The sequence below is a fragment of the Anguilla rostrata genome, chromosome 18 (genome assembly GCF_018555375.3).
Source record: "Anguilla rostrata isolate EN2019 chromosome 18, ASM1855537v3, whole genome shotgun sequence".
Classification (NCBI taxonomy): domain Eukaryota; kingdom Metazoa; phylum Chordata; class Actinopteri; order Anguilliformes; family Anguillidae; genus Anguilla; species Anguilla rostrata.
This window is the reverse complement of record NC_057950.1, coordinates 7,192,766-7,212,773: the sequence shown is the minus strand read 5'-3', so window position 1 is coordinate 7,212,773 and position 20,008 is coordinate 7,192,766. Positions and strand designations below refer to the sequence as shown.

At 45.1% G+C, this 20,008-nt stretch overlaps 1 protein-coding gene across 6 annotated transcripts in view; it reads right to left on the bottom strand.

The window, feature by feature from the left end:
• LOC135245316 (vinculin-like) overlaps positions 1–20,008 on the bottom strand; it is a 54,505-nt gene that overhangs the window by 33,507 nt on the left and 990 nt on the right. For 4 of the 6 annotated variants that reach the window (XM_064318310.1, XM_064318313.1, XM_064318311.1 and 1 more), the window contains exon 2: positions 1,569–1,639. In XM_064318310.1, coding sequence (XP_064174380.1) covers positions 1,569–1,639 — 71 coding nt within the window. Of the gene's footprint in view, positions 1–1,466; positions 1,640–2,822; positions 2,979–20,008 lie in introns of those variants that run through there. The other 2 variants (XM_064318314.1, XM_064318316.1) reach the window with 2 other exon arrangements.

Sequence of the window (20,008 nt, the reverse complement as noted above, 5' to 3'; positions counted from 1 at the left end):
TAATATGTGCTGGAATAATCTATCACAGCTACTTCACACCTCTCTCTTACCCGGAGGTGAAGTTATACAACACAATAACATAGTCACTGTTGAGGCTCCTATAATCCCACCACACTCAACACACACACACACACACACACACATGCGTGCACACACACACACTCATAGACACGCACATGCACGCACGCACATGCACGCACACACATGCGCACACACACACACTAGCGCGCACACACATTCAGTACATACAATATACAAATATAAAAAACATCTTCCATTTTCAATTTCTCATTTCTACCTGTTAACATCCCTTCATTCTTATAGGCTCCAGTGTATGAGGCTCAGGGGGACATGCTCACAGACTCCATCTGCACTTATTAATTATGTATTTCATCTACTAAAAAAAGATGCTTCGACCTACAGCCCTTTGAAATCATCAGGGCCACTCATGACAAGCAGCTTCACAGCAGTGGTAGGTGAGAGGTCTGTGTTTACATGCATCGTGGTAGACTGTTTACTGTCAATGTGCAGTCAAATGAAAGCTCAGGAAAAAGTGCTCAAGGCACTTTGATTAAAGATGCAGTGCTGTGAATCCAGGGCCTCTACAAGCTACAGTTTCCATGAGTATCAAGCGGTCATACTAAATCAATTTGAGGTTTTGTGGGATAATCACTAAAGATCACTGTATTACAATCAAAGACACTAACTTGCAGGGCAGACCTTCAAGAAAAAAAAATATCAAAAAATTTTCATAAAATCACTATCTACCATCAATCCGAGGTTTGATGGTAAAAATGTCTATTTTCAGGCTTAAGATCATTTACTGAACAATCCCATCGGCAGTGCAGCTAAAAGTGAACTGCATCAGGCCCATTCAAAGACCCCGCCGTTTATACAGTAAATATATCATTCAGTGAACGCACGACATGCAATGACATCTTTTATTGGTTGAGTACAAGCAGGCACTAAATTAAAGTTCAATTAAACACCTTATGAAACTCATCAAGGTATTGCCTGAAAACCACGATTAGTTGAATCAGATGTTTTAGTTCTGCTTTCCCCAACACCACCCCTGCTCAGATACGACTGAACATCCCTGTGGCATCTCAATGATTTGTTATGATGATAAAGGCTCGGTAATGGGCTGATGGCTTAACAAGTCTGTTATCAACCTCTTCGTGGTGGAGGAAGGTTAAATAGGTTTAAAAAAGAAATTAAGAAATCATGACCCTATTTATATATGACACATGAAAAGTGAGATACATCAATTATTCTTCAAGTAAGAACCAACAATGATTTTTGGTTGGAGTTACCCATTGAAGAAACCAGGTACTGGCATGCAGAGTCTTGGCTAACTTTGAAAAAGCCAGAAACCACCATGTGCATCTGCAGAATGTCTGTCTCTCTCTCTCACACACAAATACACACACACACACACACACACACACACACAGGGCAACACTCACTGAATAAACTCGGCTAGATGTTATTAGGCCAAGGCGGGGTCACATGACGAGTCTGTGCCAATGAGCAGGAGGTGTCACAGAGGAGCTAAGCAGTCTACTTACTTAATGAAAGCCGGCGGCATGTCTCTCTTCATTATCTGGTCTTCTGTGGTCTGAACTGTCTCTTTCCCCACCTGCAGAACGGATGACAGGCAGGAAGAGAACTTTATTTAAAACCAAACCGTGGCCAAACGAGGTGACAGAGCATGACCAAAAACCCAAAAAATGAAAATATCAGGTAAAAATTAAAGGCAGCAGGGGTGACCAGATGATGCTCAACACAGTTAATTAAGTTAAATGGTCTCATGTGGAGAGTGGCTGGCTCACACAGTCCAGTTCTGAGCCTGAGGACAACGTGTCACTGTCTCCCCAGAGCAGTAAACCCATGTCCCTCACCCACAAGCCCTCAGTACAGGACAGATTTACCCACAATCCCTCTGTACAGGACAGACTTCCCCATAATCCCTCTGTACAGGACAGATTTACCCATAATCCCTCTGTACAGGACAGACTTCCCCATAATCCCTCTGTACAGCACAGGTTTTCCCCTAATCCCTCTGCATGGCACAGATTTATCCATAATCCCTCAGTACAGCACACACTTCCCCATAATTCCTCTGTACAGCAGACTTCCCCATAATCCCCCTGCACATCACAGGTTTACTCCTAATCCCTTCATACAGCACACATTTACCCATAATCACTCTGTATAGCACACACTTACCCATAATACCTTTGTACAGTGCAGATTTACTGATAATCCCTCTGTACAGCACACATTTCCCCATAATCCCTCTGTATGGCACACGTTTACCTATAATCCCTCTGTACAGTTTCTAGTTACCAAAACTCCCACATCCTACACCACCTCTCTACTCCATATGTAGCTCTCCAAGCAAGATCTTATACCACATCTACTACTTTACATCATACCATATTAGCCTACATCACATCTACTCTATTATGTATCACTCCACGCATGATTTTGCACCATATCAACTCCATACATCTCACTCTCACCATGACTTTGCACTACCTCTCCTTTATCACGCTCCGTATGCTTTTACTGAACACAGGTCCTTACTGATCACTCCACACATGATTTTACATAACACGGCAGACATTAGGAGCTTACATACGTGTCAGATCTTAAAAGCACTCGGGGGGGGGGAGAGTTTGCCTGAACATTCCAGGCATTTATCATTTGCATCGTGACAGCAGTCCACTTAGCGCCCACCTGCTACCTCTCCCAGCCTCTCCCCCACTGTAATTTTCATACACATACGAAACATGAAATGGTTCTGATTTCCAGCTTACCAGAGTAAATTCTTTTAGTCTTTTAGATTCTATTAGAGGGTGCCTGCAAGCATGTAGGGAAAATAAAAAAAAATTTAAAAAACATGGCCCGGCTTTTGCCGCTCTTGTAATTAACAGATGAACTCCTGTCAGCACGCGCTTGCCCTTGGAGACGGGCGGCTGACGTTAACCCGATCGGTGGCGTGCCCCGCCTTGCTAATATGCAGAGGGCGTGGCAGGAAGACGCTCGCTATCTCCGAAACCACATGGCCCTCCTGCCCCCGCAAGCCCTCTCCGGCAGATGCAATTACGGCGGGAGCAGCAGCATCAATTTTCCAATCTGCGTCTCGGGACGGCGGCTAATAAGTTCCCGAGGGCTGCGGGACGTCCGGAGGCTGTGGGAGGACAACGGCGCCCGTCGCTTTAAGTTTAAATAAGTCAGAGAACCTGCGGAAACGCACGCAAACTAGCGGGCTGAAGACTGTAAAAACCGGCCCGACTGTGACCTCAACTGTGCCCCTCAATCGACGATACCAAAAGCAATCATCTAAGCACACTTATGACAATGGATCTATTCGCCTCCAATCAGAAGGTCCCCAGGGCTGCCCAATGAGAACATAGGAATAAGGAAAAGAGTGCAGTTGGACGGGAATCTGCAGTTCAGCCCTTTATGGATGCCAGACTGAAAATGCATTTCTTTCCTTGCAAAAGAAGTCGTGCTCTTGTGGTCTGAACTAAAAGAATTTGGCGAGAATAATGGCAAGTACAGAGACACACCTTAAACGCCACTATGGAGGGAGCACAGACACACTTCAAACTCCACTATGGAGCATAGAAACACACCTTAGACTCCACTATGGAGCGTAGAGACACACCTTAGCCTCCACTATGGAGAGAGCAGAGACACACCTCACATGCCCTGTGTCCTTGTGCTACGAGAGTCAGCCACAGGTGGAAGAAAAACACGCTCGTGCGGTCGGCTTTTTTCCCCCCACAGAGAAAAATCTGCACCTGCTGCACATCTCTGCAGTTCTATTCACTTCTCCTGGACAAGCGGGCAGCCATAAATTATCTGCAGTCAGTCTGCAGCGGAGCTAAATCAGGAGCCGCGGCACAGGCCTCCCGTTTCCTGGGAGAGGAGGAACCGAGGCCGAAATCCTGCCAGGGGCCAAATCTAACATTCCCTCCTCTGAACGACACAGGACAGGGGCCAGGGAATTAGGGGCACTGCTGGCCGAATCGCTCACGGGGGAGGCTAGGAACACCGAACTGCTCGACGTCCTTAAAAGGCACCTTAAGGTGTGCGAGGGGTCAAAATTCAGTTGTGGAGAAACTGCTTCTTTTTTCAGGTGAGTCCAACCTGTAAACTGTGGGCTTCTGGGTAACTCATCCTGGTAAGGCACAGCTGTTGAGTTTGGGTGGGCCCCACGGACTGGTTCTGAATCAGGGCCATGCCAGTGCAGACTGTGGCCTGCAACCCCTCAGGGGAATGAGCTGCTGGCCTTCACCTCGCCCAGGAACGAGGGGTTCCAGCTGTCAGGTACAGCATCTCGTGAAAATTTTCATTGTGCATCCAACGACTAACTTTCCCTATTTTTCATTTTCAGATACATAGTAGCTGTTTTTACACATAGAAAAGATCTGTTTGATCTCACGCGGGATATTTGAGCTAGATATTGATTGTCAGCTAAACCACCAATAGCTAATAACAAATTAGCCAACAGCTCTGGGTGTCTTTAAATGGACTAAAGGGGACCATCTAAGACACTAACAAGACGTACCATTTATGCTTACATTAAGTACTTACACAAACCAATAAAAACACCTCATCATTTAAAGCAGGGGTCCTCAGTCTTATCCAGAAAGGGCCGGTGCAGGCTTTCGTTCCAACCAGGCAGTTACACACCTGATTCTACTAATCAAGGTCCTTAGCAAAGACTGTCATGGCTGAGTAGTTGAATCAGGTGTGTAACTGCTTGGTGGGAATGAAAGCTTGCACCCACGCCAGCCCTTTCTGGATAAGACTGAGGACCCCTGATTTAAAGTATTCTACGTGAAACCAGCCGTGTTGAGCAAATGTGCCCTCAGTGCCAGCTCTGAAACCAGGGTCTTACGATGTCCCATCTGCTTATTTTAACACCGCTGTAATCTGAGGGAGACACCCCATCCCCCCCCCCCACCGCCGCCCTAACTTCCGCACTGTGCCAGAGAAGCTTGGATGAGACGCCCATTCCCAGAATTCCATAGGTATTATTAGCGCTGTGTGCCAGCCAGTGAGAAGGAAACCCGGGATATAACTGCCGTCATCGCCCACGCTCCGCTCGATCACCATTGGCTGGCAGGGTCGGCAGGGGGCTGCCATGGCAACACCAATCATCAGTGCAGACATCCCTATATTTACGAGCGCCAGAACAACAAAGTCTCCGCACTGTGGCTGCTTTTCAACACATTTAATGGACTCTCACTACAAACAAAGTGTGGCCAAAACAGCCAATAAAACTCAGACTATTACATGCCGTATTACATGAAAACACACTGTGAGAGCATCTTTACATCTGTTTACAGATGTTCATCTAAAACTTATCAAAACTGTATGTGAAGGAGCTGTTGGGAGGCGAATCCTGTAAAAACACTGTTCTATCGTGTGGATGGGCCCCACATTCTCATATCAAGTCCGCACTGCGCCAGTGCTGACTGCGGCCAGCAGTCCTGCAGAGTGACGAAGGACTGGTGCAAGCTCAGTCCCAGGCAAAAGAGGGCTTCAGTCAGATGGGATGACAGCATTTCATCACACAGCAGCGACCCCTGCTGGTTGATCGGGTGCGCACAAATTTGCACATGAAATTCCTTCCTCCAACTCATGTCTGCGTGAGTCTGATTTGCAAACTGCAGTGTAATAAGAAGGGGCAACTGACATCAAGAGTGTCTGAGGAGAGGGGGCGGAGCATTACAAAATTGTTTTATGTGAATTCAATGTAAGGGACATTTTGTGGGACACACTCCTGTCATATATGGAAGAACTTCTTACAAAATAATTATTTTGATCGCGATCTCTGCAAATTTAGAAATAAATCAATGCCCACATTACTTGGGAGGCCCTGATGAAAACTGCATCCATACACAGGAGAAACATAATCAAGCCAGCCGTATGCCAATTCTGTTCTGGCCTAAAAGCATGATGGGAAACAGAGTAATAGTGAGCAGTACCGAAAGGTCGGCTGAGCCGCCCAACACCATAGCCTGCTGCAACATACCGCGCAAACTAGAAATGGTCTGTTGTGACAAACCGCACAAACAAACCACACACGGCCCGTTGTGACAAACCGCACAAACAGACCACACACGGCCCGTTGTGACAAACCGCACAAACAGACCACACACGGCCCGTTGTGACAAACCGCACAAACCACACCCGGCTTGTTGTAACAAACCACACGAACAAGCCCCACACACGGCGTGTTGTGACATACCACACACACAGGGAAACACGTCCTGTTCTCGGCCACACAAACACACCCGCACGCAGGCCACGCAAGCTGTCCCTTGCTGCCGAAAAAAGAAGATGGCTCTCCTGCCCGAGCTGGCAGCGGGTGCGACGCCCAGCCGGCCCCCTCTGAGGGAGATGAAGTGGCAGGGCTGTGGAACAGACTCGGCTTTGTTGGGCTCCTCTGTGCGAGGGCTTGAGTTTATAAGAGTCCCCCCCCCCTCTCTGCCCACGGGGAGGGCGTTTAGTGCCGGGAGACGGGGTGAACAGTTCAGCTCTTTATCCACGATTATTTCGCCCAAAAACGATGAATTTGAAATGGCTAATCTTGGCCTTAAATGTCACGATGTATTTTGTCCGATATGTTCTTTTTGGGAGTTCCGTGGCTCCCACACCAAATGTCGCCCGAAACGCTTGGCCTGCGGAGGTGGCAGCGGGTCACATCTCATTTCCGCAGCAGATGGTTTGGGGCGGGTCTGTCGTGCCTCTCCGATGGCAGATAAAGCACCGAATTTAATGCCATTTTGCTGATAAGACCCATGCGGGCAAACGTTTGGGCCTTGTCTTTAACTTAGAAAAATTCACTTAAAAAGTAGTTAAAGAAAAATCTGACTTTTAAAAAGCTGAGTGAAAACCACCTGCTACGGTGTAGCATGTCCCACCATCTTCACTCACACTATTCAAAAACGAAGAGGCAGTAACTACGGTCATGAAAAAATTCGATTATTCACATTTTTAAAGCACAGCAGCTAAGAGTTCCTTGAAAAGGGCTCAATAAGCAAGCAGACACAGCGAGGGCTCCCCTATACTTGCATTCGGGCACGTGCAGCAAATTTCAACCTCTGCCTTGAACAGGCATCAGTCACTGAGTACACCTCCTGCGCAGTCGCACTGCAGTCCACCGTGAGCTGCGCAGCTATTGGCTTCAAGGAGCACACTTCACACGCACAGGGACGGCTGTAGCCCGTCTGCCACCATGGCGAGACTGGGTTGTGTGTGTGTGTGTGTGAGTGTGTGTGTGCGTGAGTGTGTGTGTGTGTGTGTGTGAGTGTGTGTGTGTGTGTGCTGTGTGGTAGTGTGGTGTGCGTGTGTGTTGTGTGTGTGTAGTGTGTGTGTGTGTGTGTGTGTGTGCATGTGTGTGTGAGTGTGTGTGTGCGTGTGTGTGAGTGTGTGTGTGTGTGTGAGTGTGTGTGCGTGTGTGTGTGAGTGTGAGTGTGCGTGTGTGTGTGTGCGTGTGTGTGAGAGTGTGTGTGTGTGTGTGAGTGTGTGTGAGTGTGTGTGTGTGTGTGTGAGTGTGTGTGCGTGTGTGTGTGAGTGTGAGTGTGCGTGTGTGTGTGTGCGTGTGTGTGAGAGTGTGTGTGTGTGTGTGAGTGTGTGTGCGTGTGTGTGTGAGTGTGAGTGTGTGTGTGTGTGAGTGTGTGTGTCAGTGGGTGCGTGCGTGTGGCGGGGTGACAGCGATTGCAAACTGGGGTGGAGGGACGAAAACGTGTGGATTTCTTTTTCCCCAGACGGCAGCCCCAAGACAGATGGCACACTAAGTGACCAGCCGTGCTGTTTATAAGATGTGCACCCAGAATGCTTAAACAGACTTCAGAAGAACATATTTACACATGTACATGTTATAGAGCCAAAGAAGCTACTGTAAATAAATAAAACAGCCGTATATAGGTATTAGTAAATAGTTTCTTTGATCTCCATAAATAACTTACAGAATTACATTACAGAATTACTAGTCATTACAGAATCTATTGACAAGCCTGAGTGCTCAAAATAATTATTTGCGATGTACATAAAATGTATAAGTGATAACAACTTCTCCAAATGGAGTTCTAGGACACTGAAAAAAGATTCCAAAATAGCTACTCTTCAAAGGATTAAAAATGGCTGATCTTCTCACGTGGTTACTAAATGTTGAGGACAGCGCTTGCTCACGTGGGCAGTGAAAGCTGAGGACGTTTCCTGAACAGAAGCGATGACAAACACCAGCACTGAGGCTCCCCAAGAGGCATCTGGTTACAGCCTTCATGGAAAGAAGTCGGCATGCCGACGGAGCCCAGAACGGTAATGTCAGAACAGTGTTTGTTCTTTTTCTCTCTCTGAGGACACCTGGCTTTCACTTGAAGCTTTGAGCATAGCCGCGAAGCGCTCCTGTAAACCAATGCAAGCTACTGTAGCATCGACCGGCACCATTTCAGAGGCAACCCCCTTAAAGAAAGGAACGGAGTCTTTTAGGGAATCTCATTCCAGTCACAAAGGCTTATTGTGGGTTCCAGGCAAAAAAAAAGGAGGGGAAAAACCATTATTCACAGTCGCTGTGATTGTTTCAGGAAGAAAAAAAGAAAAAAATGACTGGAACGGCGGCAGGCACGGAAGTGGCTGTATTGATGAACTGCTTTAATGCATAATTAAAGAAGGGAGCTGGTAGCATTAGCTGCCTTGTGTTCTAATAAAGGCCTTCTAATCAGACGTTATTCATCAAAGTGCCTTGGTAATGGATTCTAGAAGAGTCCGGTCAAGGTCACGTGACGCTTCGCTGATGAGCATCTCCTTTATTCCTGCAACCTGTCCAAAAAAAAACAAAAAAAAAAAAACAGGCAAGACCGTATTGACTGCAACTGTGCATTGACCATAGGCTTGACGAGCGAATTCAAACAGCAGTTACATACACTCAGGTCCAGAATTATTCATGCCCTTGATGAAAATGAGGAAAAAAGGCTATACAGTATAAGATCAACAACACAGATCATGACCTATACTTCATGCTCAAAGACATGAAAATTAATTCTTATTTCATCATAATTATTCTTTAAAAAACGTGTTTTATTGATAAATATCAAAAAGAAGCCAAGGCCAAAAGAACAATAACAGTGCGCACTGATGGTGTATGGGAGGGCCAAAGGTCAGGGATAACATTATCACAGGTGAAAGCTACAGTATATTACCCCAAATTTAAGAATAGTGTATCAGCTATAATATAGCACAAGAATGAGGCAACACACGTAAAATCTCTTTGTCATTAATTTCCATGGGGAAAGCCAAATAATTGTCAAATTAACAGAGGCAGACGGCTGGCCTAAACAAATCATGCAATGGGTACAAAAATACACACAAGGCTAAATATAGGGCCAACGTTTAGCACAATAATACTATGTTTTTATAAAATATTTTAAACATCTGGAACAGTTACAAACTTACCAGGAAGTGTATGTTGAGCGAACCCTCCGTTCCTGCAAGGACACTATTTTTTTAAACGACCGGGTTTTAACTGTGTAACTGCTTATGGCAGCGGCAGTTTGGCGCGAGTACGTCGCTTTCATAAATGTAGTGCGTACCATTTATGTTTGCCAGTCAAACACATTCGCTACTGTACATCTGTTCACCAACATAATGCAACAACTTAAACATACACATCTGGTTTCAAACACTAAATATATTTATTTAACTATGCCATGTTCATTAAACGGAATGTTAGGAGTTGCTACTAACCGTTGTTTATTCAAATTGTTCCATGTTCAAACTGGACTGACGTAATCCGAACGTCACGATTTTGTGCAATTTTATCGGAAGCGCTGTACAAGAAGAATTGGCTATTTTAGACGTGGGGAAAACCATAAAGTGAATTCGTAATATTTTCTCAAACCCAATTAGATATGTTATTATTAGATATAAAGTATCAACTGATAACAAATGTATAACGATTTCTATCTGTAAAAACATATACTGTCATTGAATATTGAATATAATTGAATATTATGAATAAAATATTGAATATTATATGGAAATGGTATAGTCTGGATAACGTGTAGTGTATATAAGCAGAGGTAATTTGCTGTCAGATGTGGCTGGCAGTAGGTGGGTATAATTGAATGGGTATAATTGATGAGCTGATTCTTTTGTTTTGTATATGTATATAAATGCAAATGTTTGTAAAATAGTTGGGGCCACTTTTGTAAATAAAATGCACTGGGGGGGGGGGGGGCTTTCGGGCGGGGTAGGTGCTGAGAACTGAGCACACCACAGTTCTTAGAAAGATCATCCTTTCTGTGTGTTCAAATAAAATATCACCATACAGTTATTGAGGACACCATACGGGATCTTCAACAAACGCACATACACATAAGCACACAGAAACGAACTATATTTAGACGATGATACCAAGAACTGAAAACCACAGTGTACCACCTGTTTCCCCAGCCCCAGCCAACGGCATACAAAGTGTGCTCCAACTCAAAAGCAAACCCATGTCCAGAATCGACACATTAGCATCTTGAACTCTTGAATTTAGCACCACAGAGAGCACTAACACACTCGGAGGGAAGTGGGTCTGCCGTGATTTTGCTATAATAAATCGATGACTCACTGCATCTTTAAGATTGCATGAATCTGCAACTTAGTTGGGTTCTTCAAACAACGTGATGTTAGGGTTCTGGTTTCAGTGTGCGTCCACTAAGGACAGCATTCTGTACTACGATACTGGTGATCCTAGTGTAGGAGCTCTAAGGACAGCACACTATAGTGTGATATCAGCAATCCTATTGTAGGTGTTCTAAGCACAGCAATCTGTACAATGATATCAACAATCATAGTGCACCGTATCAGCCATCCTAATCTATTTGCCCTAAGGACAACACGCTGTACTGTGATAATGCTTACATACAGTAACGTTCTCGGGGCCTTCTACAGATTCCCATTCAGGCCACTTTGGACCAGAAAAACATGCTGTGATTATACAGCAGCCTGAATCGGACTCCGAATGGCCGTTTCATGAGATGTTACGCGCAAAACGGGGGATTGATGACCGAGCTGCAGTCTTGCTGACTCATAGCTGCACGCTCACGTTGACCGCGCCCCCCACATACGCGGGACACAAATAGGGAAGACATTAGGGGAGGCCAAACTAGGCCAGGGTGGCAAAAGGGCGCTGACCCTCGGTACCTTTGGGTCGTACCTTCTATGAATTTTGGCGACAGCAACACTTTTTGCAGGAGAGTGGTCTTCCTTTCCTTATGTGTCCGAGAACTTAACGTAGGTTTACAAGGACAGAGGGAAAGTGTGGGGTGAGGTCAGTAGCCCCCCTGGAGTATTTTAAGGTCTGGGAGATTTGGTGCGCCCACCCTCTCCAACACTGTCTGTGTCTGTGTGTTCAAACCAGGAAGAACTACTGACTCGACTCAAGATCTTGAAGTTATGTATTCATTAGGGGAAAAAAGGAACAATAACCCAGTCCAAACAATGACTGCAAATAGATGGTCTGTCATGTGCATTGAATATATTTAATTAGCTCAGGATTCTGGGAAAGGGAGATTTAAGGCTGAATTAAATACTGCAATTTTCCCTTAACAGTGTTACTGGCTCCATTTCTTTTTTTTTGTTGTTAATTTAAGGAACATATGAACTCAGTTTATCGCAGAATCTAATTACTGTACAAAGTAACAGTTTTATACATCCAGTCCTTAAAGTGTGCTATGTTTGGCTTTTAGTTTGGTTTAATTTTGTTTAAGTTTATATACTGCAAATAAAAAGTAAATCCTGAAAAAGAAATAAAGGCAAAAAAGCTAAAAATTCCATACCTCTTAATTTTGTTTTTTCACGAAACATTGCACAGCAGATAGAACGATTCATTTGTAAACATACTGGTTCAGTGTAAAGGAGGAAGTGACACAGTCGCGTAGCGGGAGGTTAAAAACAAACCAGCAACAGAATCCCAGCAGTGCTGCTTCCTGGCACTTCTCCAAAGCCAATCAGAGAGCTTCGTGCGTGAGGATGTCACAATGATGGGGCGGGGCCACTGGCCAGACCGGGCTTCGGAGATGGACAGACAGACAGACAGACAGGTGTGAAGACCCTCCTGCATTCCGAAGCCAAGGCTGGCCGAACCTCGGGTTTCTCTGACCGCCATAAAAAGCCAGCAAGGAGAAGATGGGGAGGATGGGTGGGGAGGGGGGGGGGAGATGGGAGAGAAGGGGTGGGGGGGGGGTCTGAAGTGTGGTGGTGAAAATCCCTCAGGCACTCATTAGAACGGGTGAGTTCGGTCACCGCTTTCCCTCCCGGCTTAAAAATGTCCACGTCTTTACAGCCCGAGCAGCAGCCCTTCAAACAGGTCCTTCTCACACGTCATTACAATGGAGGACATCTGTATTTCTCCTATTCTCTGGCCAGGTTGTGGGTGGGGGGGGGGTGGGGGCAGGGTTAAAAGCCCTTGTATGAAATCTCCCCCCGATCGCTCTCCTTTGTTAACCAGGCACTTGGAAAAAATACGCGCCGTGACAAGGACCCACTTGTGGAAGGGTGCGAGTGGAGTGGGGCCGTGTGGAGCTCAAGGCCCCGGTCCTCTCAACGTCAGTAACGGGCCTGTTGACGCGCGCGCTGAGGGAAGCAGGGCACGGCCGCGGTGAGGACCGCCGCGCGCGCCACAACCCGTACGCCGCTAACATCGCGCAGATCCCGCCCTGCTCTACCGCACGGATCAGGACACGCAGCACGGATCAGGACACGTACCGCTCCACAGCCCCCCCCCCCCCCCCCCCAGCTCCTCAAGGGAACTGTAACAAAGAATTTAGGATCCTGAATGCACCTGCCCCCCTGGTCTCTAAATGGCTTGGGGAGTGACACTGTAGTGAGGAACAGGTGACGCTAGACCACCCCCCCCCCCCCCCCCCCCCCGTACGGAGGCCCCAGTCCCCCCATGACCTCTTTTTAGTTTTCAGCTCCACTGACCGTCACTGGCCCCAGCACTCACACCCCCCACCCCCCTCCAAACCAGTAAACCTATTTATTCCTCCCGCGCTTAATTACTTGAATTCTGTTACATCCCCTTTTACAAGCACACGATATAACACCTCACATACTTAACTCCCAGCACAAAAAGCCACCACTACTCCCTCCTAGAGGTAGGGTTGGGTATTGCTAGGAATTTATTGATATATGTACCAGTACTGCTGGCTTTGGACCCGGTGGACCCGGTGCTTCACAATACCACTCACCGGTACCATTTCTTTTAAATGGAGTAAAATGTCCATTACTGCTGGTCTGAACCAGATATTAGAACTGTGCTGTAAACGTGTGCATCTGGTACAGTAAGAGAAAATGAACCTGACTCTGATCCAAACTAAATCCATCGGTACCTTACAAAGGAACCCCTCCCAGAAAAAGCATTCACTACGCTGAAAGCTCCCCATGTGAACAGATATTGAGAGGCAGACATAAACATCTCGTAGGGCAGACTCCCTGGATTGTGTTACCTGAATGCGAAGCCCGCTGCCATTTAAAAGCTTGGATTATGCAAAGGCCTGTGGTGTTTGTTACACACGCCGAGCCAAGAGAGGCCCGTTTCCCTCACGTACAGAAACATACACACACACACACACACACACACACACATAGACAGACAGACATACACACATGTACACACATACACACACACATGCACACAGACACACACACACACACACACACACACACACAGATAGACAGACATACACACATGCACACACACACACACACATACAGGACTGACTGTTCCAACTTACAACATACAGGGTCCTGCAAAACAGCACAGCACACTGCATTGCCACATTTATATTGCTAATATTATATTGCTAAAATATACTGCCTAATCATGTTATATGTTAATTTCACCCATAGGCTCGCAGATTACGCCGCCATTGATCAAGTTGAAAGTGCCTCCGCCTTCCTGATCTCCTATTTTCAGGGTACCCCCCCCCCCAGTGTCTTGTTTTTTTACACACCCCCCCCCCCCCAAATCACTGCTCTGCTTCAGAGTCAGGAGCACTGTGAACGGCATATAAAAATCTTTTCTCCACGATAAAGACCAGGCTGGGAAGACCAGCGGACCTAATCAACGGCAAGAGCCAAAGGCCCTCTCAGCAGCCACTCAGATTCATGACCTCAGAGCTCTTTTTAGCATTCCACATCATACCCCTACCCTCACCCACTAGTATTCAGATCACCGTTTTCTTTTTTTTTTCTTCTTTTTTTGCCATCTTAAACACTGTATCACACCCTTAGGCTACTCAGGGGCTATATCGATGCCACCTGGGTGTAAGAGAACAGCAAACCCAGCCGCAGAAGAGAGGAGGAAAAGCTCACTGAGAAGGTGACAATTTCATCCCGTAAACAACCCTTCACATGCACATAATAAGTCAAGAAATTCATAGGAGGTTTAGCGAAAGAATGGTAATGGATTGACTAGACAGAGTGATGAGTTTTCTTTAATAACTCAAGGAAATATAAACATTATCAATCAAAATAAGTAATTCCCATCATTTTAAATGGCTTTCCCAGAAAATTGAATTAGGACCAATCAGGGATTCATATCGTTGGTCATAATAGGCTTAGTTGAATTATAAAGCTCTTGCACATCTAGAATATTCTAGAAGCTTACAAGAACAGAGGCAGATAACATCAACTGTGATTTATCAGACAAAATGATAAGCAGGTCCCACTCAAACGTAAGGGTGCCAACTATCTGTCACAAAGAATAAGGGGGTGGGGCTTACTACCTGTCACAAGGGATAAGGATCAGGAGCCAACCACCTATCAAAAAGACATGCCTTCAACTATGTATATGTACATATTTTCAGTGATCTATCTCATGTGAATTGTTCTCACTCCCACTGAATCTAATATCCATCGCCTAGGATGCCGTACTTTTCCGTGTCTTGCCCCAATCCAACCTAAAACAAAAACAGTCAACAATTCTCTTGCAGAAAATACAGGCCTATATTTATCTCATTAAAACAGATATTTATCTCTAAAAAAAAAAATAAGTGGGCTTTCCAAAATCTCCAATAAACAATAAACAAACCCTCTCTTTGAAGAGCCGGCCAGATGTGTCTCAGCTTGTCGAAAACTCAAAGACTAAAAAGCACAATGATTTGGCGTCAAGGAAGAGGACTGGCTCCTGGTGGTTGGCTGAACATCTGACGTTTAAATACAGCTGAATAAAAAGGGCTATTGTGTTCTTGAGACACATCAGAACCCTTAAATGTCCATCTATGAGTGTGCATCTCTTGTCTGAGATATCCACAGCCCTAAACACTATAAGACCCCCTAAACCAGCAACTGATTGGCCCCGTAAAACAGCACCTGAATGGTACAGATTTTTCATAATGAATTTGGAGTGGAGCAAAAATACATGCGATCTCCAGTCAACAGCACACATGTGCATGCGAAGGCTTATTATCGTTATCCATTTCACAACTGGAACAGTAGGATAATGCAACAGAAGAGAGGTTATTGCATTGTTATTTGCAAAGCATTTGTAAGGAATTTGTGACCAATATGCAAAACGGATCTGTTTCAAGATACACCTGAACAGACATTACAGCAAACTACTATGAACACTTTGGTTTTTTCAGAATGCTTTCTCAGAATTCTAAGTCAGTGTTCTAGAACTTCACTGCTGTCAATTACCAGTAGTGATTGACAGAACAGCATTAGAATGTTCCAATGAGAACATTATAATCACATATTTGTGATCTTACACGTCAATGGGTTAAACAGACTTGGCATGCATTCATGCCCCGATTATCACCATGGATGCAGCAACTTTAAAGTAAAACTCATCACACAGATAAAGGCCCTTTAACTACCAAACCAGCGAAAGCAGCGCTGACACCCCGCCTTGCTCTCGTAAGGGCGCAGTGACTACAAGCTTTTGTTCAGGTCAGGCACTGAACCATCTGACTCCACTGTAAATTGCCTCAATTGAACCAATTTAACTTCCCTCAGATCTGAGTGCCTGTGGTCTAAATAGAGAAAAGCTTGAACGCCTGTGGCCTTGCGGTCCATCATCCCATGCTTTTCTGCAATCTTGGGGTTGTTGGGTGGCGCATCCTGTTAAGCCACCATTTTAATACACGGAGGCGTGGATGTGTCAGGCACTTTTTACTGCAGGAAAAAAAATAGTTGCACTTCTGAATTCTGATTTGAGGAGAGTGCAGCTGCATTTCACAATAATAGTAATTCTACTGACTGAACATTCTTACTGAATAATGCAGTTACTGTTTACATGGAGGTCATTACTGTGGCTGCCCTTGCAAAAATGCATCCCGGAGAATTTCATAAATTGGCTAATTTATGATCAGCGCTGTAGCAAAATGTTTGTCCAACAGGATATTTCTCTGTGGGATATTTTTGTGCGAAGCCTTGAAGCAGCTCTTTCTACAGCTTATGTTCCAGGGTGTTGCATTATAAACTTTGTTATAATTGACCAAGGAGCACGGAAAAAATGGCATTCCCTTATGGTTGAGAATAATTAGTCGTCTGAATTGATTTCTCAGCTCAGTAAATTCGGTGAGAATGAACACAGTGCTCTACGCTAACTAATGCTCTGTCCAACACATACAGTAAACAGGGTAATTTCATTTGGAAAACAACTATTGTCATCAACTTCCCGCTTCTTAGACTCAAATAAAACTGTCACCAAATGCTTGGCCCAGAGGAGACACTGCAGCAGAGAATTAATCCACCTGAACTCGTTAAACGGGCAAAGGAGGTTAGTTTTGTTGAAGCTAAGACCACAGATATCCCTGATTCAGATAGACTCAGACAATGGTACAAGCACACTTAAGTTAATATAGCTTTATTGCTCAATCAACACTGAAAAACCACACATAGAAAAATATGACAACTTAGCACTCCTTAACCCAATTCTTTCTCTTATATAATAAGACAGAATGAGTATCTTCTGTCTCTAACCCTGTAGTAATACTGCTGCTTTTGTAAACATACTGAATGCACCCATGTACTTTGTTTTATAAATTGCTCTGGATAAGAGCAGCTGGTAAATGGATGTAATCTACTGAATGTATTTACTTGAAACAAGATGGAACAGGTGCTTTTAACAGAAATATTTGGCCGTGGTATCATATGTGAAAATATACAAAAATAAAATAACACAGCTCTGGACCAGAATGGCCGCTTAATGGATGTAATCTAATGTATTCACATGAAACAAGACGGATCAGGTGCTTTTATCAAAAATACTTTGCGGGGTATTTTTGTGAAAATATGCTTAAAAAAAAAAGAAGAACAAGGCATATAATTAGATTTCCTTGCCTCTTCCCAGCAAAAGCAATGGGGAGGAGGAAACACTCCTAAAAATAAGGGCTCAGACAGCAACCTTACTTCAATCTATCTATCGGTCAAGCTAATGTGTTCTGACTCAGTCTTCATCAGACAAAGGACAAAATATGCACAACATGGTGTATTGAGTTAATATATCAGTATCCTGCTAAGACCCAGGAAGTCTTTTTTTTCCTCTATAGGGGACATAAGTCTCCCTTCTTAATCACAAGAATAATATACGGTGCCATGAAAAAGTATTTTCTCCCTTCCTGATTTCCTAAAATTCCTCCACTGAGATGTGAAAGACTGATATCATATTATAGGAAGCATTTGGTTGCAGTTGCTGCTAAAGGTGGTGCGACAAATTATTAATTTGTTTAGTAATTTGTTTACAATCTGCACCTCCAACGAGCTACGCTGTGCAATGAATGAGTATCATAAAAAACTGAGGTAGATAGAGGAGCACTTAAAAAGCTGTACGCTTTCATATTAGCAGGCCATAGCATGTGCATGCCAGTACACTTTGCTCCAACAAAGATGGAGATACAGGCTTCATGAGCAGCATTCCTCAGTCACAAGATAAAAATGTCACTGCACTGCACTGATCCAAATTTAACCCCAACAACTGCCCTGGGCCTCCCAATCATCACCAAAGAGGACGTCCCAGAAATAGGCCCCTCAAGGCTCAGCGTTGCCAACTTAGCACCTTCGTCGCAAGATCTAGCAACTTTTCAGACCACCCAGATGCCAGCCCCTCCCGTGCCCCCCCCCCCCCCCTACCCCCCCGAAAGTGGCAGAGGACATTTTTTGAGACTTTTTTTCAGAATTTACCTGACGAGACTTTGGCCACTTTTCAAAATGGATCTGTTAGCGAAACAACAGCTGCTTGCCGCACAGTTAATTTCACTTGCTGGCTGGGGCCCTAGCAGGCTGCTTTGATGGGCAATTAAATCAGGCAACCCCCCCTACCCTCCCCCCCCCACTCCACCACCCCCCCTCCCCCCCCCATTCCACCCACCCAGTCAGTGATATCATCAGCATCCTCCAGCACTCATCGCCACTTTCCCACGTCACCTAGCAGCTTCTAGTGGTGAGTCGGCCTCTCGCCAGTGACATCACGTACAAAAAGTTGCCAACTCCGGCCCAGGCTACAGGAGACGGGCTTCCTGTGAGGGTACGGAAGCGCCCCCACATGCACCCCATCCATGGAGCGATGCCAGAGGGGGACGCAGAGGAGAATGAACTCGGTGACGGATTTTCATTTCTGCAGCTGAAGAACGAGGGAATCGTTGCACGGCACAGCGCCAGTAACCATCGGGAAGGCATTGTGGGACTGACGATCCCCCACTGGAGCTGGTCCTCCACGGGATGAATTACACTGGACATTAACACAACTTTTTATTTTTCATTTTTAAACTGAACCCTCAAGAAACCCACTCCCTTCCAACGCCAAATCATCCAAGCATTACAATGTGCTAATTCTCCGAGCTTCACCCTTTTGCCCCCGATACCAGTGACTTTACTTCCTATCATCTTATGAAGACCCACGTGACTGTCCGCTTGTCTGCTCACTGAAATAATCTGTTTCTGGGACAGTAAAGCCACTGTTCCAACACCAGCGCTGTACTGCACATACGGCACAACTTTTTCCAAGCGCATGTGCTTTTCTGAAACAGATTTGAAGGCTCGGTTCTGCCATGGCAGCTGAACACTGCAGTCTGTCATCCTCTGCTTGCTTGCGTCTCAATCCTTTGGGGGACGCTGAGAATCTTTTCCACTATTTTCAGTCTGCCGGTTTTCCACCGTGACTGTTGTGCACGGGTAAAATGCAAATGTTGAGCACCAACAGAGACTTCTTCATAGAAGCTCGGTTCATCTAATAACAGCAGTAAGAAAAAATGAGGAAAGACTCCTTTCATAATCCCGTAACACTCGACTTCAATACACTGAATATCTGAAGCCAGCAAGACATCATATTTCCCAGAATTCAGTGCACTCTTTCAGCTGTAGCAGCCTAAAGCCTGAAATTGTGAGCTGCACAGAATTTCCATCAATTTAAATTGGGCCTCGCTCAATGTTTTCAATTAAAAACTTTAAACAAAAAAAAGCAATGCCTTAATGTAGTGAGATACTGGGAAATCAGATACTTTCTTAAAACAACATTTATGAGGAAAAGGGCAGCATGCTGTGCTTTACAAAACTTTATTATTAGAAATTATACCTTTTTTAAATCACTAACCTTGTTGCATGTACTGTAGCAAGAACCATCAGAGCTATTTTCTTTCTAGTAGTGACAATTTAAGGTCCTGTGAGAATGTGGCTGCCTGTTGCTATTGTTACGTAGTCCAGGCAGGATTTTTTTTACCGCGAGAGCAGCTGGGTGCCTGCCAAAATATGACTAATCTAAAACTAGAATGGGGCTTCCCTGCTCACTGCACTGAATTCAACCCTGTGCAGAATGCTTTCTGACTTACCTTCGGATTTCTGATGACCTGCATTCTGTATCAATACAGACGTTTTCTTCTATACAAGGCAAAAACTCAGCTCTCCAAAATGTCAGAATTACACCACACAGAAAGCAGTCTTTGCACATAAATAAACCATATACGGCCATCAAAACTGATCGATTTGT